At 41.5% G+C, this 24,219-nt stretch overlaps 1 protein-coding gene across 2 annotated transcripts in view; it reads left to right on the forward strand.

The window, feature by feature from the left end:
• Positions 1 to 18,208, forward strand: part of tenm3 (teneurin transmembrane protein 3) — a 280,572-nt gene extending 262,364 nt beyond the window's left edge. For both annotated transcript variants that reach the window (XM_030724603.1, XM_030724604.1), the window contains 11 exons: positions 9,794 to 9,991; positions 10,141 to 10,200; positions 10,779 to 11,123; positions 12,688 to 12,932; positions 13,010 to 13,191; positions 13,584 to 13,786; positions 14,277 to 14,387; positions 14,488 to 14,630; positions 14,719 to 14,843; positions 15,347 to 15,477; positions 17,112 to 18,208. In XM_030724603.1, coding sequence (XP_030580463.1) covers positions 9,794 to 9,991; positions 10,141 to 10,200; positions 10,779 to 11,123; positions 12,688 to 12,932; positions 13,010 to 13,191; positions 13,584 to 13,786; positions 14,277 to 14,387; positions 14,488 to 14,630; positions 14,719 to 14,843; positions 15,347 to 15,477; positions 17,112 to 17,867 — 2,499 coding nt within the window. In that variant the 3' untranslated portion in view covers positions 17,868 to 18,208. The remainder of the gene's footprint in view (positions 1 to 9,793; positions 9,992 to 10,140; positions 10,201 to 10,778; positions 11,124 to 12,687; positions 12,933 to 13,009; positions 13,192 to 13,583; positions 13,787 to 14,276; positions 14,388 to 14,487; positions 14,631 to 14,718; positions 14,844 to 15,346; positions 15,478 to 17,111) is intronic.
• Positions 18,209 to 24,219: the final 6,011 nt, after the last annotated feature.

Below are 24,219 nucleotides of genomic sequence, written 5' to 3' on the forward strand. Positions count from 1 at the left end.
GAGGCAAAACTACAGAAATTCTATCTTTGTTGCAAACATTATGTACACTGTAAGCAAGTGAGTGTTGGCAAGTGGTACTAAAGGGTATCATAAATTCAAGCTTTGATTCTGACCTCTGACCTAACCTAACATTGACCATGGACAGCCAAGTCTGCCCGACACGTCCAACATCGTCCAACATCGTCCAACATCGTCAGTACTGAAAACCTCTCACTCTGATCTGTCCAGTATAACTTTTGTTTGCTTTCATACTTCTCACAATATGAACTAACCAGGCAACACATCACAAACAGAACCACCAATTTATAAAACGCTGACAAGAATTAATTAAGTATAACAAGCAATCAGTCCTAATTCTCTAATTACTAATTCTCTAAGGACTGATGGCGGGAGTTCAGAGAAAAACATTAAGGTTTTTCTCTGAACTCCCGCTAATGTAACTCTAGCTAGCAAGACAGACAATGCTGTACAGAAATAGCATGTGTAGCTAGCTGGATGGGTAGACACTGAAGAGTAATGCAAAAAAAATGTATTGACATCTGCATGCATGAATATATAGCAGAGGTGACAATGAACAAAAGATGTTCGTAGCGTGGGAAGCATTTCCTGATTTGAGTATCTCATTGGCATCAGCTGGAAGAAACATCAGGCTGCAGTACATAACCAAATGTGCTTGCTTGATGTTATATATGAAACTGTCTATCAAGTTTAATTACTCATTAAATGAAGGTGCTGAAACGCTGGATCGTTCACTTTAGCCCCTGAACACTGAGTATGGACGACCTGTGCACGTATCATCGATGTATATCAGTTATCATGTATGTTCTGTAAAAGAGCAAAAAGTCTTGTGTATCATTTTCAAAGTAGACAGGCATATGCATGCACATACATTCATGGTGCCAGCTACCACACAACCACAAAGTTTGTGTCTGAGGGAGGTAATGACATTGAGATGCGTCTTAACTCTACAGGGACATGGTAAACACACACAAAGTAAGGTTACTTGAAAATTCTGGTCAAACAAAGAATGCACCGCTAATTGAAGCTTTATCCCTTGTGCAAAATGTCCTGTCACAAAGTAGGTGAAGCAGCGACAGAGACCATAGTTACAGGCAGCTTACCTCTTCAGAGGGAAAGGACTGTTGCCTTAGGTAAAAAGGGTCCTAGTCCTGGTATAGAACATGTATTGAACAGTTAAAGTGAATAACATCTATTCTCAGCAGGAAAATACATCTTTCTATTGCCTTCAAGATCTAATAATAGGCACAATTTTCTGGCCTGATGTTTCAGAAGGTGAAGTCATAGTTTATATCATTATTGTGGGGTCTTTACCTACAATATAAAGCACCTTGAGGTGACTGTTTGCTGTGATTTGGCTCTATATAAATAAAATGGTAAACTGGGGAAAACTTTCACCACATTTCAGTACTAATAGAACACAGTAGGTGTTGAACACAGATTTAAAGTGGAGTCATGGTTTGCAGTGACATCAGATGCTTAGGAAAATGTGAAACACCAATGAACTTAGTAGGTTCTGGAAAAGATTGAATGCTCAAAATGTAGAGAGACACATATTTCACTGCAAGTAAACTGATTTAAAACAGTGACTGATGGGAGGAAGGACAAGAAGTAAACTAAAGGAGCATAAAAAAGGAGGAAAAGTCATGCATTAAAAGTGCAGATGGAAGATGGAGGAGTGAAGAAGTGATGGGGTAATCAAAGAAAAATAATGAGAAAAGAGAGGGAGAAAACAACCCATATATTGTGCTTTAAAGAGGAAACTAGAGATGATTCACTGCAGTACAAGAGCTGTGGCATAAAAACAAATAGCATACGGAGGATGAGGAGGAAGAAACGGATAAATAAGACACTTTGTCTTTTGTTAGCTCAGGAAGACACAGGGGGAGACAGGCAGAGACTGACACTAAACAGCAGCAGGCCTCATTTGTGTGTGCTGAGAGAAAGGAGGGACAGAGGGAGAAGGAAGATGAAATACAGGGATATTTCAGGGAGTCTGCAATGACAGAGGTACTAGAAAAAGGCTCAGGGGATGGTTGGAGCTTACTTAGAAGATGTTAGACAGAGATGGAGAGACTGAGCCAGGGAGGAACAGAAGTGTGACTGAAGAGGGACAAGAATCGCAGTAAGGCACCGGACATGTCACATATGAGACATGAGAAGGAAGCAATAAATAACAGGTTCAGCAGATTCAAAGAAATGCAAGCAAGGAATGTTGAGTACATTCTGTACTATAGCAGTGCCGGAGCATTTTAGATGAAGGATGAAATACATCATTACAGTAATACATTGTTCCCTTATTTAATTTAGAAATGAAAATGAAGCAATAAAATACAGATGATGTGGTCAAAAAGGGAAGTGACCTATAAAAAGGCTGGAAACACACCCTGAAATCCACAGTCTGTGGGCTGACGTCGGTCGCATCCGTACCACAGTTCAGGCCGTTTGCTCTGAATGTTCTTTCTCAGGCGCCTCATTACAGCACACACATTACAGAGGAAGTCTGGACTGACCTTCTGATCCTGGTGACTTTGCACAGCCTTGTGAATGTTGAGGATAAAATCCTGCTCTTGATGATGTTCCTGACCAGTCTGTTAGAGTTCTGGATACTGTGGAGCTCTCATTACCATGGACCATCCTCAAAATGAGGGTTGGATCATCGCGCGCCTTTTTATGTACGTAGTTTATGTCAGACACAGCAGTGCTCGGTGCAGTAATCTACACCTGCAAGTCATTACAGAAATGAGTGTGACGCTGGTCCTGAGCTCCACTGCAAATATGACATCTGAACCTGAAAACTTGGAGAAAAGAATCTCATAATTACAATATGTTTTCAGCAAAGTGTTGTATTTTTGAAAATGTTGGATTAAAAGCATCGACGAGTGTGAACAGATATAAACTCTTCAGCTGGCAGGAAGCTTCTTGAAAAGTAACCGGTTACTCGCCTTGGATATGCTGCAAATATGAAGGTAAATATGTTACAAATGTGAGAATGTGTGGAGATAATAACAATTTAATCCTTTATTTGTCCCACATTGGTGAAAATCACGGTGCTGCTAACAGTAAAGGGACAGCAGAGCACTCAGTACAAAAACAAGAATAAATAATCTATAAAATCTGATGTAAAAATACTAAAATACAACAGAATCTCTAAACATTTATATAGATTTAGTAAAATGAAGGATTATTGCACATGACCATCATTGCACTTGTTTAGTTAGGTGAATGAATTAAATGGTAACTAGTCTGCTGTGGCTCAGTGCTGGTTAGAGTCTGACAGCTGCAGGAAGGAAGGAGCTGCGATGGCGCTCTCTTGCACACTTCGGATGAAGCCGTCGCTCACTGAAGGAGCTGCCCGGTGCTGCCACAGTCCCACTCATGGGGTGGGAGTCCTTCCCCATATGGATGCCAGTTTGGCCTGCATCCTCCTGTCTCCCAACACCTGCACAGGGTCTAAGTGACATCTAAGTAACTAGCTATCTAAATATTCTGACCAATATGCTGCCAATATGCTGCGCTGACATCGGACGTTTGTCAGACATTCAGTCCAGATGCCAGCAGTGTCTTCTCACTCAGTTTGCCTCAGTGCTGGCAGCAGAAGAGGACGGGTAACCACACTTAGGTCTGTGTGTGTAAACTACATATTTGTCCAAATATCTACAGATTTGTGAATATTTTCTGAATATTTTTCAGTAACTCTGTAAATTTAAATTTTTCAATATTTAAAAATCTCAAAATTTGGCTGCTTCGTTTAGAGGTCACCACAGCAAATGATCTGCCTGAATCTCATCCTACCCCAGCATCCTCGCCTCTCACACCATGAACCTTCTCTGAAGTCTTCCTCTCCATCTTCAGCTTTGTTTGTCCAGGATACCCCCCCCAAACCATCTCAGCCATGTCTCTGACTTTGTCTCCAAACCGCTCAGCCTAAGCTGTCCCTCATATACTCATTTCTAACTTCAGCATCTTCAGCTCTGCCACCTCTCTTTTGTTAGCAGGTCTCATTACCATTTTTTGAACCCTCCCTTTCACTCTTGATGCTGTCTGTCTGTCTGTCTGTCTGTCTGTCACAAATCACCTCTAACACTTGTCTCCACCCACTCCACCCTGCCTTCACTCTTTCCTTCACCTCTCTTGTGTACTGTCCATGGCTTTGGATAGTTGACCCAAGTATTTAAACTCATCTACCTTCTCTACTCTTTCCGCTTGCCTCCCTCTCATTCACACAAATGTATTCTGTCTTGCTTCTACTGACTTTAATTCTTCTTCGATCCAAAGCGTACCTCCACCTCCCCAGGCTCTCTTCCATCTGCTCCCTACTCTCACTACAGAATCACAATGTCATCTGTGAAAATCACCGTCCACGGAGAATCTTGTCTGACCTCATTTGTCAACCTGTCCATCACCAAACAAGAAGAGGCTCCGCACTGATCCCAGATGTAATCCCACACCCACCTCGAAACCATCTGTCACTCCTACCACACACCTCACCACAGTCTCCCTGTCCTCATCCATGTCCTGCACCACCCTCACATACGTTTCTGCCCCTCCTGACGTCCTCACGCAGTACCACAGCTCCTCTCTTGGCATCTTTTGGCAATTTTCTTCACCACAGCCATTTCCATCCTTTTCACAAAATTCACTACCATCTGTCCTTCCCATTTCCTTCCTTAGTACCATTCCTACCCACTACCTCCTCATCACCCCGTTCCTTTCACCTAACAGTCCACTGAAGTCTACTCCAATCACCATTCTCTCCCCCCCGGGGACACTCTCTACTGCATCATTCCTCTTTCTCCTCTAACTGACATCCAACTTGTGGGGCCCACACTCTACAACATTCAACAAGACCCTTTCCAGCTTTAGACTTATCATCCTCTATAACACGTCCTTCACCTTCACAACACTATTGACATACTCTTCTTCCAGGATTACCCCTACTCCTTTTCTCTTCCTATCTGCAACAGTTTGAATCCACCTCCATGCTACTGGCCTTGCTTCCCTTCCACCTCGTCACCCGCACACATCTACCTTCCTTTGCTCCATCATATCAGCTCTCTCCCTTTATTAGTCATATACATTCCTGCCTTTCTTTCTCTCTCTGAGTCTCATAATGCAACTTCGCCCTTTTGTCTTCCTTTCTCAGAGTTTCTAAATACAAGTTCAGATTTTTTCCATACATTCTCACATTTTATGCTACAATTTCTCACATTGCAGCTACAAGCTGCCACATTTTGTAACATATTTTTATGTTCAAGTCCATCACAGGGCTAACGCAAAGGAGGCCGTACACTCTCACGTCCACATCTACCATCAGTTTAGAATCACCAGTTGTCCTGACGTGCATGCCGCCATGTCCACCATGCAGACAAAGGGAGAATATTGTCACCTTATTAAAATAATGGCCTACGTCATTTTTTAACAAAATTTTTATTTTTGCATAAATCATCATGTTTTCAATGTTTCATTCAATTTTTTTGTCTTTTCTGAAAAATTATGTAGATTATGTAGATTACACCCAGACAGGCTCCATCAGACCAGCAGCTTCAAACCAAGAACCTGCTCATGGTCAGAGCTAAGTTTTCTCTTATTCTTATAGAATAAACAAGCAGTTAGTCTTGTGTTATAGTTGCAATATACAAAAAGCCATTCTTGACTTTTCAGATTTTGGTTTATTAGTGCATAGAAAAATGTAAAGAAAGTGATTTTTCATGTTATTTCATGGTGTTGACACAGAAACTTGAAGAAAAACAAAATACAGTGAATGCCTGCAGACTTTTGGGGGCTCTTGGGTAATATTGGCAAAGGTATTTGTATTGCTTTTCAGCATTTTAAAAAATACAGTATCAGTCAAAGGTTTGGACACCTTTGACTGGTACTGTATATCTGCATATGATGGCTTTATTCCTGGTATTTTAATTATATTTTATATTTATTTATATTATATTTTTAATAATATTTTCATCTATTATTTAGCCTGTGTAAGAGTTGATTTTCTAAACTGTCCACATGGAGTTATGAATTATAGAGGTCAAGAAATCAAAATGATATTTATATATGTCATGGTACCATTTACATGGCACCGTATTTCTTAGTTATTCTTTCAAAGTGACAGTTTTGAAAAAAATGGGAGCTAGGCTCGAGTCAACAATGAATAAAACAGGAGAAACTGACATTGGAGACAAAGTAGATGCAAGGCAGAAAAGCTGAGAAGGATGAAAAACAGGGAGAGAAAGCCACAGAAAGGCAATGTGAGAAAGAGACAAATGAAAAGATGATATATATTAGTAAATATATGAGCCATATTCTCCTACTCCATGTGTAGAAAGTGGCCTGCACATTCTCACGTTCCCTTGTGCTTTTATTCACTTCCTTCCTCCATCTGTCACTTTGTGTCCTTGCTGAAAATACTCAGTGGAAACCTTGTTGGGAAACACAGTGTCAAAATGCGGAATTCAGTTTCTCACACCATCAAAAGTGTGCTAGGTCGATTCTCCTGCCAGTGTGCCCTTGACTACAGGACTTGATTCTGATGGCATGGTTCTGAGATACTGCACAGAGTCCAAATCTAAAAATGACTGAAAATAAATAAAAGTAATTCAAATAATCAAGAAGAACAGCTGAGGAGCACATGATATATGTGAAATTTGTTTCATTGCATGAAAGTGTCCCATAGATGTAGGTAAGTTTAAAAAGTCCAGTATTTTCCTCTGAAATATTTGGGACAGGTTAAAATAAGATGTGATTTCAGTCAATCTGGAGTTTTCACATTCACAAGATTTTCAGATCCTTGAGGTCAAGATTGTTGAGATTCAAACTCATCTGAGATTTTTAGCAGATGGTGTGAATTTGAATATTCTAGGTGAGATTGTTCTCGAGCTATTGTGTTCACAAGATTTTCAGAAAACTTGACCTCTGACCTTGAGGTCAAGGCCACCAAGATTTGAACTTGTCCAATATTTCTAGTAGATGCATCTATGGTGTGAATTTGAATGAGTCACATCATTCTCGGGTTATTGCATTCACAAAGTTAAAATTTGAGGCATCAGTAGAGGTTTTGCAAAGTCATCTAACACTGATGTTTTTACTGTTACCTTGTTAAGAAGGGGTCCTTACAAAAAGCACAGCCTTTCAACCAGATGCCATTCTAATCATTTCCTGGAAATAGTGCTGCTGGCTACTCCAACTCATCTTATTTACTTATTTTTGGAATAAATATTATTCATTGTTATACATTATACAAGTGACTTGATGCTTTCTACATGAAATACCAAAATTGTTACTGAAAGAACTGGCTCTATTTTTCATAAACAGGTCCTGGGGAGGCTTTTGGTAATACTTTATTATTTCTAAGGAAGCTGAAAATGAAACAAAGAATTACCATAGCAGCAAGGGAGCCAGGGGGCTCAGAAAGCTGCAGAAGAGGAAAGTGGACATGTTTGTAGAGTAATACCACATTTTTACCTTCACACAAAGCCATTACTCTTACAGATCCTCTGGGTCCCTCCTGCACCCTTTATACAATCAGATAGTATAAAGAGTGTGAACTGTGCTAATCTGTGTGTGGTGAAAAAAGGAAGTGCAAAGTCACTGTAGCCAATAAGGCAATAGCAAGGACAGTGTGAGTGTAAGAGTGTGTGCATGTGTGCACATGCGTGTGTGTGAGAGTATGTGTGGAAAATTCCAGTAGAAGTTGTGTGAAGGAGAGAGAGGGGAGAGCAGGTGATGCCTATGGCCAAATGAGTATAAAGGGAGTTGTCTGGGGCTGCTTTCTCGGTGGTCCCAGGATGGAGTAGAGAGCAACATCTGAAGAAGGATTTGAGAGTTCACATTTATAAATTGCAGCAGGGAGCATCAGAGGATTAACCATTTGACCAGCCACTGTGGACTCATAAACTGGATTATAATTTTGGGGTGTTTTCTCTACCCATTTTGCTGTGTTGGATTTAACCAAAGAAGAAGTTAAAGACTCCTGTACTGGATTATCACTTCCCTACTTGGATTACTTCAAGCACAGCCTGGAGAGGATTTCATCAGCTGGCCAAAACATGCTCTCTCTTCTCTCTCAGTTCATTCCAAGATCAGGATTAGAAATCATCATTATTGATTATTTAGTCTAAAATACAATTAAGGTGATTTTGATTGTTTGATTGAGCTCTTGCTTTGCCCCTGCTAAATTGTCTAACTAAAATATACTGCATCTAAAGGTTTAAATTGTGGACATTCCCTTCATGACTGTTTGTGACACAGTAAAAGAAATCTTGTGAAACAGTACATCTCTTTAATGGTTCTTAAAGGTTACTCTAGCACTTAAAATGTAATGAATCCCAGGGGCCTATTTTCCTGGCATCTGAACTATTACCTAGGAGTCATACCAAGTGCACCAGATCATATGAGGAGGACTGTCGTTACCAGACATGACTGCTGATTAGGGTTGCTGGTTGGCTAAGTCAGCAGAGGATAGCGGGGTCAGTATCTTGATCAGTAGGCAGTAGAGCTAGGCGAACATCAAATATATCATCATCAATATAACATCATCAATAGCCCATCAAAAATTGTGGAAAGTTTTATAAGATATTAAATGGTGTTGTCACACCAGGCCATTGAAGGTGGCCTTCATTTTTCTCAATCGCCACCAAAATTGTTTGGGCACGTGTTCGTACATGCTTTGCCCAATCAGCCTGAAAATGTAGTCACTCATGTACACACCCAGTCTGAACCCATAACTACGGATTTAGGGCTATAGTTGCAAGAGCGCCCCCTACAGAAGCAAATGAAATTTTGTATAGCATCCACAAACTTAGTTTCTCGGAAATGTATGAAAATCTGTTGGAACATTCTTGACATCATCCTGATCAAAAAAGTCAATCAGACCCATGCCCTATTTTGCATGCTGGAGCCGTGACCCCACCCCCAAATATTCCATTGGGTCTATGTGGAGAGCAAAAGATATCTTTTCCCATAAAAGAATTCAACTTTCTACAGACCTTCTGTACACCATCACGATCACAAGACCTCCGAGTGCGCCACGGGTCGACGTGCTCCACGGGTGCGAGGGCCCGATATCGCCGCTTGCGGTTTGAATTTATTATTAGAACTTTACTGATTTAGGTAGTTTTATGAATAACTAATCTGGCTTAGTTCATGTGTGACCTGATTATTTTGTCCATAATTGAATTTTAGGTACAAATAAAGTGTCTCAGTAATAAAGTCACTTCAGTGCTTATGCAATGAGACTGGACATCTGACAGAAGTAGTAGTAAGGGCCCTACTAAACTAAGGTTTTGGCCTATTCAAGGCCATAACAGCAAACACTTAAATGTTTTTTAAAATGATTTCTTTCTTGCAGTAGAAGGGGGCCAAAGCACAGGTGGTGTGGATGGATATGGATCCTATAAAACACACATGCCCATATCACATATGCCTCAGCTGCATATGTGCTGTCAGCTGGTAGTGTCCCCTGAGCACTGTGAAAAACCACTACTTAAAATACAAGGCGAGCTGTCTAACACGCATGCCAGGGAGCTTTGCATGATGGCCAGTGGGCACAACCCCAGCAGATGGTGTAAAAACATCAAGATATTTATCTAATAACAGCTGATTAAGAGATGCAGTGCCAGCTGTGCTTGAATGATTTATGTATTTATAATGTGGATTGATGTAAATTTGACCTGTTCCACTGTTTGTATTCTATTTTAGTGTTTTATGATGCAGCCTGTGTGCATATTACTTTATTTTTGTCTGTCAGTCAAATACCTTCTCTCTCATTAAACAGTCCATGGTCTTGCTGCTGCACAGCCAGCATCAGTACATCTTTGACTATGACTCAGTGGACCGCCTGTCAGCAGTCACTATGCCCAGCGTGGCGCGACACACCATGCAGACCATCCGATCCATAGGATACTACAGAAACATCTACACCCCACCAGAAAGCAACGCATCTGTTACTGTGGATTACTCTGAAGATGGACAGGTGTGTGGCATGTTTTTGTTTTCCCTATAGCAACTAAGAGACACTGGAGTGTTTTTACACTTTTTGTGTAAAAAGTATTAATCAGTCTTAATCTGATCGTTTACTGATAGTAAAGCTAATCACTAACTGCTTCCTCTCTCCTTCTCAAGCTCCTGAGGGTGGCTCATCTAGGCACTGGCCGGCGTATACTGTACAAATACCGCAGACAGGTATTTAATTCACATTCTTAGACAGTTAAAATAGGCACTTATTAAACAAACAACAAGAGTTAGCTGTAAGCAATCAGCTGCCTGTGGTCATTTTAACATACTGTATGCAACAGTATTGCAGTAATATCTTTGTGTCCTTCCTTTGCATCAAACTTCACAATGCTAATTATCATTTTCAGCTGAACCAACCCAAGTATGAATAGCCACATACTGTGAACACGTAAAGGAAATGCTTATTTTTGACCTGGGAACCTGAACAGAATAAGGAGGTGTGTGTAACTCATTTTTGGATGAAGCCTCTGTTTTTGTAAATTAAAAGCCAAAGCAGACGGAGATCAATACAGCCCTCCCATGAGGAACCATAAAGAAACAGTCAGATGGACCCTAGGGTGGTGTGAGGTGTGGTATACATAAGGAGCAGCTCCAGCAGAGAAGAAACAGGGACTTTGACAGATGGAACAGACCCCCTCAAGTGTTGATGAGAGCCATTAACTGATGGTGGAGCTGCTCCAGCATCTGACATTCTGCTTGTTTCGTTATTGTAAACACATATATCTTTGTTGTATTTGTCTCATCAGAACAAGCTGGCAGAAATCCTTTATGACTCAACAAGGGTCAGCTTTACATATGATGAGACTGCTGGTGTGCTTAAGACTGTCAACCTGCAGAGTGAAGGCTTCATCTGCTCCATCCGGTACCGCCAAATTGGCCCGCTGGTTGACCGGCAAATATTCCGCTTCAGTGAGGATGGGATGGTGAATGCACGCTTTGACTACACGTATGACAACAGCTTCAGGGTCACCAGCATGCAGGCTGTAATCAATGAGACACCACTGCCGATCGATCTGTATCAGTTTGATGATATATCCGGGAAAGTGGAACAGTTTGGGAAGTTTGGAGTCATCTATTACGATATCAATCAGGTAAGATAGGATCTGCAACACTGATTTAACTGTTAGATTATTAAAAATGAGTACCTCAGAGATCTTGATCTTGAGCATATTCTAGTAATATGGACAGGTACTTAAAAAGTGTCTCAGTAATATGTTGAACTCTATTCTTCCAAAAGATGCTCCTAAATCCTAAATCCAGGTGTTCAGGTTGGGATGTAGTGACTGTGAAGGCCGTATCATAGGAGTAACATGCTTTTCATCCTCATCCAACCATTTGGTGACCCTCATGTCCTGGAAGAGAACATTTCTTATAAAGGGACCTGAACCATGTCCTCAAATCCCCCTCACAGCATAACACAGCAATTAGAGACCGTCAGGGTTCAAGTCTTTTGTTAGTCAGGGGCAGTGGCACCTAAAATACATACACTGGTAGGCCAAGGCTTATCAGTGTATTTGATCAATAAGATTATCTTGTTAAAACAGTGGGATCTGGCAGTAAATGGATGGTAAATTAAACATTTTGGATATGAGAGAAATCTGCTGGCTAGAGCAATATCTTACATCAGACAAGCTTGTTGGAACATTTTGAACACTGTTACTGACCCGTTGTTAGACTGTTCTCTATAGGTTTGAAAAGGCTGAAGTAGCAGTGCCAGTTTTAGCTGGAGTTTCCACAGCTCACTGTAGTCTGGTGATAAGGATAAGGGCACTTATCCAGTCTAAGGTGCTGCGTTCAGGTCGCAGTCTGCCCTGGAGGCGTGAGTTCTAATCCTACTTCTTATAGCAAGTGTTTCTTTTTGGGATGGCTGTGGCTCAGGGGGTAGAGCAGGTCATCTACTAATTGGAAGGTTGGTGGTTCAATTTCTGGCTGCTCCAGGCTGCGTGCCAAAGTATCCTTGGGTGAGATACTGAACCCTCAAGTTGTTCTCTGATGTGACCGTCGGAGATAGAAAGCACTTTGAAAGAGAAAACTGTGAGTGCAGACGTGTTGTATAAGCACTTTGAGTGCTGAGCCAGAGTAGAAAAGCACTGTATAAGAACTAGTCCGTTTACCATAATAGGCTGTTTGTTGTGACCTCTCTATTACTGGATGCATTTGTGGATTTTTTACCCTTGGGCTTAAACTGGCAGCTCTTCATGTCAGCCTGCCATTCAGTGTGATACAAAATTTAATTTGCTTTAATCTCGCCACAGAGCACCTTCAGACATCAGGAGCATTTCGTGCCATGGCATTTCAAAAGGTTTCATTTCATTCTAAAGGTTTCTGTGAATAAATAATCACTTGTTAGTACTTTCCCATCACCTGCAGCCCTCTGTTATTTTATACCGTTGCATTTAGCATTGAGTTTTACTCACTGGGGTATGACAAATGTATGTCAGGCACAGCAGGTACAGTAGGACAAATGTCCTTTTTTTCCCAACCATGCATCAGCAGGTTGTGTCTGTGCCTCCAAAGCAGAAGAAGAAATGAACCCTGACTGAATGCCGGGGCTGATGCCCTGTGCAGTCATGTGTACTCTCTCCAGTCTGTCTGCTGAAGGCTTTTGGTCACTGAAATTTAATGGTAGATTTTCTGTTTGTCTCCTGTTCTCAGATCATCTCCACAGCAGTGATGACCTACACTAAACACTTTGACCAGCATGGCCGCATAAAGGAGATCCAATATGAGATTTTCAGGTCTCTGATGTATTGGATCACCATACAGTATGACAACATGGGCCGAGTGACGAAGCGCGAGATCAAGATCGGGCCATTCGCTAACACAACAAAATATGGTTATGAATATGATGTTGATGGGCAACTGCAGACGGTCTCCCTCAATGAGAAGATGATGTGGAGGTAGTGTCATAACGTTAAACTGAAGAAAGAGCACTCTCATTAGAGATGCCGTGTTAATAATGACATTTTTCTTTCAGATATAATTATGATCTGAATGGGAATCTACATCTGCTGAACCCTGGGAACAGTGGTCGTTTAACCCCTCTGCGCTACGATCTGAGGGACAGAATCACTCGCCTGGGAGACGTTCAGTACAGGCTGGATGAAGATGGTTTCCTGAGGCAGAGAGGAGCTGAGATATTTGAATACAACTCCAAAGGTTCACAAGTGTTGTTTGCCCAGTAGATGCAGCATTAAGTGGCACAGCAAAGTTCATCCTCATAAAAGTGGCTGTGTTTGATCCATTTTTATGAACACTCAAATTAAAATTTGTGAAAAAAATGTAACAATCACAACAGAAAAATTGTGCACATTGTAGCTTCAGAGCTGCTGAGCACTTTGTGTCACGACATTTCGAAGCTCTTTCTAAAGGTTTATGTGGGAAAAAAAGTATCCCTAACTAACAGAATATGTGATTCTTTACTTTTAAAAATTGCTTTCAATTCAGAATTATTTGCATTAAAAAAGAAAATTTTGTTTCCTGTCAGGGTTGTTTTACCCTCAATAATAACTTAGGCCTCATTTATTTGTTGCCATTTTTCTTTAACTCAGGTCTTCTAGTTCGTGTCTACAGTAAAGCGAGCAGCTGGACCATCCAGTACCGTTATGACGGCTTGGGTCGGCGAGTGGCGTCTAGAAACAGCCTGGGCCAGCACCTGCAGTTCTTCTACGCTGACCTGAACTATCCCACCAGGATAACGCATGTCTATAACCACTCCAGCTCCGAGATCACATCGTTTTACTACGATCTGCAGGTAGCACACTGGAGAAGTCGTTGGGCCTGTGGAGAGGCTTTTTTTAGTTAGAAAGTTTCTGATTTATGTTCCAAACTCTGTTTCATGTCCTCCAGTATCTCCTGCTGGAGACAGGCAAAACGCTGAGTGCTGTGCAGTGCTCTGAACTTTTGATTTATGACAGTCTGTGTACAGTAGGTTTCCCTCCAGTGAGCGTATGGAAAACACAGCATCTCAGTCAGAGAGAAGGGCTTTCTCAGTAGCGACCTCCCTATAACACATAAAATGATGCTTCAGCAGTTAGGGACTCTCTAACAATCTAGCTGTTCTGTTGTGTTGAAAATGGTGAGTGAATCTGCAGCAGCACACCCCATAGCAATTAATATTGAGAGTGATATACATTATACATGTTACTTGTGAAATTACAGAACAGAACAGAATATCAACAGCATGATACAAATGTTTATTATTATTATTAAATTCATAGCGTGTTATTATTATTACTGCACAGGGCCATGTATTCGCTATGGAGATCAGCAGTGGAGAGGAGTTTTATATTGCATGTGATAACACTGGGACCCCGCTGGCTGTCTTCAGTAACAATGGACTGCTGCTTAAACAGGTATGTGTGTTTGTCCTAGTGGGGCAGTGGAAGAAAGTGCTTCAGGATGTGATCTGTTTTATTAGAACTGCCTTATGTCTCCGTATCTGATGTAATTAAGGTGCAGTACACAGCGTATGGAGAAGTTTACTTTGATTCCAACCCGGACTTTGTGCTAGTAATTGGTTTCCACGGAGGCCTGTACGATCCTTTGACACGGTTGCTGCATTTCGGAGACAGAGATTATGACATCCCTGGGGGGAGGTAGGTAGTCTGACACTTGTGTCCACTACAAGTATAACAAGTAACTGTATTGGTGTCGAGTGTGAACAGAGCATGTTTGTTGTTTAAGGTGGACCACTCCTGACATCAGCACATGGACGCGTGTCGGAAAGGACCCTCAGCCCTTTAACCTGTACATGTTCCGAGGCAATAACCCCATCAGCAAGATCCACCAGGTCAAAGAGTATGTCACAGGTAACAAGGAAACACTGCAGTATTTTTTTAGGTCTGGGTGCCCTTGATGCTTCTGTTCTGGACATTCTTTTCTTGAGTTGTGTAGAAAAGTCTTAGACCAGTTTAAGCAAAGGTGTGGATTATTCATGGGTTTCAGATAAATCATGGAACAACTCCTGACAATGTGCGAGTACTTACTGCACCACTCTGGAAATTACAATAAATGGATTTAGTGCTTTTCTACTCTAGCTGAGCACTCAAAGTCCTTTATACAACATGTTTATAAAGTGTGTGGTGGAGGGCTGGTGACAAAACATTTTGGAGTGTTTTTATGCTAATGTTTATTAAAGAGCCAGCAGAGGTTTGTCTGGTTTCATGATATGAATGTATACAAATATCCAAAGTCACAGTCTGTCTTGTTACAGTATGATTATCACCCTCTTTTCTTCAATTCAAAGGAACATGTTAGAATTTACTTTTCATTTTTGCTTCTTTTTTTCATCCCCTGTTCTCTCTCTCTGTAGATATCAACATCTGGCTGGTCACATTTGGCTTTCATCTCCATAATGCAATCCCGGGATTCCCCATTCCTAAATTTGACCTTACTCAGCCGTCACTGGAGATGCAGAAGAGCCAGCTGTGGGATGACCTGCCTGTATGTATTCTTAGATAATGCTTATATTCATTCATTCTGCTCCACTGATTAAGACCACTGTGTGGGGGCTCAGTCACAGCTGGTGTTTTGTTCTTGTCTCTGGTGTCATGTTGCAACACAATAATAACAAGCTTAGGTTATAAAGTGGTCAAAGTTTCTGTAAAATTTGTATTCATTTTAATACAAACCATGAATTATTGCCTCAACCTTAGCAAACAGTGATAAACAATGGAGGGGCTAATTACCTGTTTCTAATGTTGACTGAATTGAGTGAAATGAATATCACCACTAGGTAGCCTCGTCCACCTCCTAACGTGTCACTTCATTTAACAGAGGTCATTTCACTGTGTACTGATTAAAAAGTATTAACAGGCAGTGTCTTTATTAGTACTATTAGTATTGAATTACACACGTTTAGATTTTCTGGAACAGCCAGGCTCTGATCATCTGGTTTTTTTAGCGTAGTCTGAGACAGACGTTCCAGCTGAACCAGTGTGAAACAAATTCAGGTATGAAAATACTGATTTTTGGATCAAACACAGTTTACACACAGATTTGTGTATATGAACTGTTTGTTGACTTTCTGAGCAAACATCTCAATTGTCTGACTAGCAGGGACTCGTGGGGCGGCCAGTTTTCAACTTTGAGAATGCAGTGACTCGAGAACCACGTGACCTGGAACGTTCAAAACATCTCAGCTGAGTTTGAATCTCTGTGACCTTGACCTAAAGATCAGAGGTCAAGTTTTCTGAAAATCTCGTGAACCCGGTAACTCAAAACTGGTGTCACCTAGGATCTTCAAATTTATGCCATAGATGCAGCTACTAAAAATGTCAGATGCCTCAGTTCTTACCATAATAATGCCAATCCCAGGAAGTGACAGTATTCTCAGTGGTTTATATTGGATCTGGAAATGATGTGTTTGAGAACTTGTACTTCCGACCGTTGTTTGACGTGTGGACTTGTTTGTGCAGCTGCAACGTAGCAACAGTTTTTCTCACTAGGAACTTCAGAAGCTGCACGAGTCGACCGAGTCCACACGCCTGCACACAGAAACAGTACAGTACGCAGCAAAGACGATAATCTCAACGCTGCCGCTTAAATGAATTTCTAACAGTCAGCCGTAACATTAAAAGCACCTGCCCGGTTTTAAGGGGGTCCTTCAGTGTTTTTAAACACACAGATATTATTGAGAAAAACAGAACATCCAAAGCAAGTGCAGATACTACATGAAATTCTGAGAAAATGTTCTGAATGCGTATTGCAACAGTATCTAAGAACATGCAGCACTCTGACGTGTTGGTGTGATTTCATCCTTTTGGAGCTATTGTTTTGTTATGACGGTGAATTTCAGCATGCAGGCCACAGTCTGTTATCAGGAAACAACTGCTTCTTAACAAGAAGGGAGGTTTTTTATTCTCCTTCAATTTATGGGAGAATAAAACACAGTTTAGCTACAAAGGCATCACAATCTGATTCACACTGACTCATCCCTAATGTCTGACTCTACCACTGTTTAAGATATTATTTGGGGGGAAGACAAAGTAAGCAGCCTATACATACTGGGTGTGTTATTATGCAGTGCTGTCTTTGCTGTGTCAAAGTCAAACATTGCTCCCTCTTGTTCTCCACAGTCTATCTCAGGTGTCCAGCAGGAGGTGACCCGTCAGTCTCGGGCCTTCCTGTCATTTGAGCGTATGCCAGAAATTCAGCTCAGTCGGCGGCATTCAGACCACAGCAAGCCCTGGCTGTGGTTTGCCACTGTCAAGTCTCTGATCGGAAAGGGAGTGATGCTCGCTGTGGTCCAGGGCCGCGTGGTGACCAGTGCTCTAAACATTGCCAATGAAGACTGCATCAAAGTGGCTGCCATCTTAAATAATGCCTTTTACCTCGAGGACTTGCATTTCACCGTGGAGGGAAGAGACACGCACTATTTCATCAAGACCAGCCTGCCTGAGAATGACCTCAGCGCGCTGCGGCTCACCTCAGGCAAGAAGTCACTGGAAAATGGAGTTAATGTCACAGTGTCCCAATCTACAACAGTAATGAATGGGAGAACACGGCGCTTTGCTGACGTGGAGCTGCAGTACGGCGCCCTGTCGCTTCATGTGCGATACGGGACCACGCTGGACGAGGAGAAAGCGCGTATCCTGGAACAAGCGAGGCAGAGGGCGCTGTCGAGCGCTTGGGCCCGCGAACAGCAGCGAGTGAGAGATGGAGAAGAAGGAGTGCGGCTATGGACGGAGGGAGAGAAGAGGCAGCTGCTGAGCAGTGGGAAGGTTTTGGGTTATGATGGCTACTATGTACTGTCTATAGAGCAGTACCCTGAGCTAGCCGACAGTGCTAACAACATCCAGTTCCTGCGGCAGAGTGAAATAGGCAGGAGGTAACGATGAAATCCAATGATCACGCCCACTGAGTGTCAGAGACTAACAATAGTTAAGTTTCCAAAAAAATGGATGTCACAGACTGAAAAACAAGCCACTGAAGAGAGCCCTTGTTTGCAAATTTGTTTGGATCAGGTTGTTAAAATGGCATTTATAGACTGATGATTCAACCATCACTTCAGTGATAACCTGAAACATGATGACTGCAGTTGTGATGGTCTGCGGGCCTTCAGAAAGGCTCTTTTGACCAATGCCTTTTATTTTTCTGTCATTTCTTTACCTCTGTCTCTCCCTTTTTCTTTCACCCTGCTGTCTGCCTTCAAACAGCCTGGACGCATGCCCCCCCCCCCCCCCCCCCCCCCCCCCCCCCCCCCCCCCCGGTAGGTAGGGGCTGTAACCTGACTGCTGTATTTGTGTGCTATCTAGCTGTCAAACAGTGGGACTTGTTCAAGTAGCCAACTGAGCATTTCAGAAGTCATCACAATTAGATGAGCTTGCAAGCATTTAAACAGCTGTTAACTGTCAGTCAACGTAACAGATGTCTGCGCATCCCCAGAAGATGCTGCAGGTGTCATATCTCTGTTGGTCCAGATGTGACCCTTCTCTCTGGGTTGTAGACCTCTAGGAGCCATGTCTGTAGGATCTATTGTGTCCATGGCTGAAGCCATTGTGTGGAACTGTTGTGGACTCTCTAAGAGGGACAGGCACAAAAAAGGACTATACTTTGTACGAAGGTTTTAAAAAATCAGACTGATTTTTGTTTATTTGTTTTTATATATAAACTTGCTTTTGCTTCAGACAAAAAGGGTATATAAAAATTAACAAAAAAGTGTTTACATAGTATTACCTGTACCACTATTATTACTATTACCGCACCATCACCACCGGAATGCACCATGATATGACCTTAAAAAAAGCAAACTTTTATTTGTGTTTTTGTTTCTTTCTTAATGATACCTAAAATCACTCCTTCCCATCCCCCGTGCTTTAACAAGGTCTGAACGTTCATAGACCACAGTGTGTGAGGAACCAGTGTGACTGCAGTGGGTCTGAACAAGTGGGTTTGCCGGTCCTGTCAAACCCTGGTACCCCGGCAGCCCAGGTGTCCTTCACTTTTACAGACTGTGACTCGGCCTCATAATGCATAGACCTTGTGCTTTTATCAGTCAGAGGTAGTAGTACTGCTTGCAATAGAAACATGTTATCATGGCTTTGGGTGGGAGGGGTTGGGGGCAGGGTTGCTGTGAGTAGTAACTGATTGTTGCTGCTCTCTTTGTTTTTGCTTGTTTCTCTTTAAAGGGACAGTGCATTGCCATCAGTGACATTAATGAGTAACAGTAATAGATAAAAATTGATATGGATGTTTTCTCATTGATTGTGAGTCTCTGTACTCTTTTAGAGGAGTTTTCTTTGTGTGTATGTGTGTTTACAAAGGTTGGAAAGCAACTTTAATCATTTTAAAGGAAAGTGCAGGAACTTTACACAGTTAACATCATATGCTACCAATCTCTTTTTTTCAAAAACAGTTATGACAAGTTGACAATGTTTAATGGGTTTATCTTTTTTTAAATTTTGGAGGCTGATAAATTCCACTTATACGTACATCAGTATTAGTCTCAGAGAAAGTAATTTATGTACAGTGTTTCTACAGTAAATAATAAAATTCCTTGAAACTAGCATCTTTTTTGCTTTTGTTCTCCACTATCAGAGACAGCTGCTGTAACAATGAACATTAATCAATCAGCGTGTTTATTTAAGGTTGAGCTACTTTTTCACATATTGCCCACTTTTTATTGCTGAAAACACTGTAATACAATAAATAAGACCACACCCATTTTTCTTGGAAGATGCAGGTTGGATTTTTCTATGAAAATCCAAAGGATGTGCTTTAAAAATGGAATCCCCTGATGACAACACCAACAAATACACCAACCAAATGAGACCGAGCGCGTCACGTGCTGCAGCTTCTCTCTACCTGATCGTCAGTAAGCCATGAGATGGTGGATGTGCTGGTACTTATTCCTGTAGGTCTTCTTTCAGTAGGAGCTTCTGAATTATGATAAATGCACCGTGCCATCATCACGCTGGGAGAAGGCTCTCTGCAGCGTGTGGATTATGTCGTCATTTATTTGGACCCATCTCTGTGCCAGGAGCAGTGTTTCCAGTGTTTCCTGAGTCCTCCTCTGCCTCTGACTCCAGGGTTTGTTGTTGTGGCTTCACACCCTCATTATCAAGTACATTTTATGACCAACACACACACACACACACACACACACACACACACACACACACACACAGGAGACAGAACAGGAGCGTGGGGGTTTTTGTCTGTTTTTCTGTTCTTCTCTTTCAGGTGCTGTTTGTTTGTTTGTTGCTGTTTTTTGTTTGTTTTTTCTTCTGTGATGTGTTACAGATGCAGCAGTTGGCGAGTCATTGTGTCTTCTCTTCCTTTTTACAATCCCCCTTCTCTTAGCATGTCAGTCTGCCTCAAACAAACAAACTGTTACTTTGAAGCCCATCATATTATAGCTGAAACTAACAGTCTGTATCACCTTTTAGTCTTTTAATACTGGTAATACAGTGGTATGCAAAAGTTTGGGCCCCCCTGATAATGTTCATGATTATCCTTTTTGTTCAGATCAGCAGTTTCAGTTAAATCTATCATATAGCAGATGAACACAGTGATATTTGAGAGGTGAAATGAAGTTTATAGGATTTACAGAAAGTGTGCAATAATTATTTAAACAAAATTAGGCAGGTGCATAAGTTTGGGCACCCTTGTGGTTTTATTGATTTGAATACCTTTAGCACTAATTATTGGAACACTAAATTTGTTTTGTAAGCTCGTTGACCCTTGACCTTCATACACAGGTGAATCCAATTATCCAATTATGAGAAAGGGTTAAGGTGGCCAATTGCAAGTGTTTCTCTTTGCATCTTCTCTGAAGAGCAGCAACATGGGAGCCTCAAAACAACTCTCAGACGAGCTGAATACAAAGACTGTTCAACATCATGGTTTAGAGGAAGGATCCAAAAAGCTCTCTCAGAGATTTCAGCTGTCAGTTTCCACTGTGAGGAACATAGTGAGGAAATGGAAGACAATTCAATTCAATTCAATTCAATTCAATTCAATTCAATTTTATTTATATAGCGCCAAATCACAACAAACTGGCCCCTCAAGGTGCTTTGTATTGTGGGTAAAGACCCTACAATAATACAGAGAAAACCCAACAGTCAAAACGACCCCCTATGAGCAGCACTTGGTGACAGTGGGAAGGAAAAACTCCCTTTAACAGGAAGAAACCTCCATCAGAACCAGGCTCAGGGAGGGGGGGGTCATCTGCTGAGACTGGTTGGGCTGAGGGGAGAGAAAGACATGCTGTGGAAGAGAGCCAGAGATTAATATCAATTAATGATTAAATGCAGAGTGGAGTATAAACAAAGTAAATAAGGTGAATGAGAAACAGTGCATTATGTGAACCCCCCAGCAGACTAGGCCTATAGCAGCATAACTAAGGGATGGTTCAGGGTCACCTGATCCAGCCCTAACTATAAGCTTGATCAAAAAGGAAAGTTTTAAGCCTAATCTTAAAAATAGAGAGGATGTCTGTCTCCTGAATCCAAGCTGGGAGCTGGTTCCACAGAAGAGGCGCCTGAAAGCTGAAGGCTCTGCCTCCCATTCTACTCTTAAGTATCCTAGGAACCACAAGTAAGCCAGCAGTCTGAGAGCGAAGTGCTCTGCTGGGGTGATATGGTACTATGAGGTCTTTGAGATAAGATGGTGCCTGATTATTGAAGACCTTGTATGTGAGGAGAAGAATTTTAAATTCTATTGTAGATTTAACAGGGAGCCAATGAAGAGAAGCCAATATGGGAGAAATCTGCTCTCTCTTTCTAGTCCCTGTCAGTACTCTAGCTGCAGCATTTTGGATCAGCTGAAGGCTTTTCAGGGAGCTTTTAGGACAGCCTGATAATAATGAATTACAATAGTCCAGCCTAGAAGTAATAAATGCATGAATGAGCTTTTCAGCATCACTCTGAGAAAGGATGTTTCTAATTTTAGAAATATTGAGCAAATGCAAAAAAGCGGTCCTACATATTTGTTTAATATGTGCATTGAAGGACATATCCTGGTCAAAAATGACTCCAAGATTTCTCACAGTGTTACTGGAGGCCAAAGTAATGCCATCCAGAGTAAGTATCTGGTTAGACACCATGTTTCTAAGATTTGTGGGGCCGAGAACAAGAATTTCAGTTTTATCTGAATTTAGAAGCAGGAAATTAGAGGTCATCCAGGCCTTAATGTCTTTAAGACATTCCTGCAGCTTAACTCATTGATGTGTGTCATCTGGCTTCATTGATAGGTAAAGCTGAGTATCATCTGCATAACAATGAAAATTGATGCAGTGCTTTCTAATAATACTGCCTAAGGGAAGCATGTATAATGTAAATAAAATTGGTCCTAGCACAGAACCCTGTGGAACTCCATAATTAACCTTAGTGTGTGAAGAAGACTCCCCATTTACATGAACAAATTGGAGTCTATGAGATAAATATGACTCAAACCACTGCAGTGCAGTACCTTTAATACCTATAGCAAGCTCTAATCTCTGTAATAAAATGTTTTGGTCAACAGTATCAAAAGCTGCACTGAGGTACAACAGGACAAGAACAGAGATGAGTCCACTGTCAGAGGCTGTAAGAAGATCATTTGTAACCTTCACTAATGCTGTTTCTGTACTGTGATGAATTCTGAAACCTGACTGAAACTCTTCAAATAAACCGTTCCTCTGCAGATGATCAGTTAGCTGTTTTACAACTACTCTTTCAAGAATCTTTGAGAGAAAAGGAAGGTTGGAGATTGGCCTATAATTAGCTAAGACAGCTGGGTCAGTGATGGCTTTTTAAGTAGAGGTTTAATTACAGCCACCTTGAAGGTCTGTGGTACACAGCCAACTAATAAAGACTGATTGATCATTTTTAAGATTGAAGCATCAATAATTGGAAAGACTTCTTTGAACAGTCTAGTAGGAATGGGATCTAACAAACATGTTGCTGGTTTGGAGGAAGACCACAGGCACAGTTCTAGTTAAGGCCTGAAGTGGCAGGCCAAGAAAAATCTCAGACAGGCAGAGGAGAATGATGGTGAGAACAGTCATAGTCAACCCACAGAGCAGCTCCAAAGACCTCCAACATCATCTTGCTGCAGATGGTGTCACCGTGCATCGTTCAGCTATTCAGAGCACTTTGCAGAAGGAGAGGCTGTGTGAGAGAGTAATGCAGAAGAAGCCTTTTCTGCACACACACCACAAACAGAGTCGCTAAAGGACATTTGAAGCCAGCTTCATTTTGGAATAAGGTGCTGTGGACTGATGAAACTAAACTGAGTTATTTGGACACAACAAGGGGCGGTATGCATGGTGGGAAAAGAACACAGCATTCCAAGACAAACACTCGGTACCCACAGTAACATTTGGTGGTGGTCCCATCATGGTGTGGGGCTGTGGGGCCAGTGCAGGTACTGGGAATCTTGTTAACTTGAGGGTCGCATGGATTCCAGTCAATATCAGCAGATTCTTGAGAACAATGTTCAAGAATCAGTGACAAAGTTGAAGCTGTGCCGGGGCTGGATACTTCAACAAGACAACGAGCCTAAACACTGCTCAGAATCTACTGAGGCGTTTATGCAGAGGAACAAGTACAACGTTCTGGAACGGCCATCTCAGTCCCAGACCTGAATATTATTGAAAATCAGTGGTGGGATTTAAAGCGGGCTGTCCATGCTCAGAAACTTAATTTCACCTCTCAAATATCACTGTGTTCATCTGCTATATGATAGATTTAACTGAAACTGCTGATCCGAACAACCAATGATTTAAAAAGATAATCATGAACATTATCAGGGGGGCCCAAACTTTTGCATACGACTGTATATTTAATACTGGCAAAAACAAAAAAGACAAATACCAAGAGCAAGAAAAAAGTTTATATAGTGGCAAACTTATTAATAATTAAGTGAAAATGGAAAGAGAAAAAAAGAAAAATAGGAATTGCTGCAACAGGTTGCTACTACGCATTAGTGGTGTGCGATACTGCAAATTTTGGTACTGATCCAATACCAAGTAAATACAGGGCCAGTATTACTGATACTTTTTCATAGGCAGCTTGTGTAGGGGAGTGTGCCTATAAATAAAATAGACTTGACAATCAACACAAAAGACTATTATATTCAGACATTTTTCATACTTCATGCTGTTTGAGGTATATTTTTTCAGTTCCAATACAATAATTTCTTTAACAGTCCAAGAGAAGCTGCCCCCGGCCCACCCAAACTACATCACACCTATGTGACAGC

This window comes from Archocentrus centrarchus, unplaced genomic scaffold (genome assembly GCF_007364275.1).
Source record: "Archocentrus centrarchus isolate MPI-CPG fArcCen1 unplaced genomic scaffold, fArcCen1 scaffold_38_ctg1, whole genome shotgun sequence".
Taxonomy (NCBI): domain Eukaryota; kingdom Metazoa; phylum Chordata; class Actinopteri; order Cichliformes; family Cichlidae; genus Archocentrus; species Archocentrus centrarchus.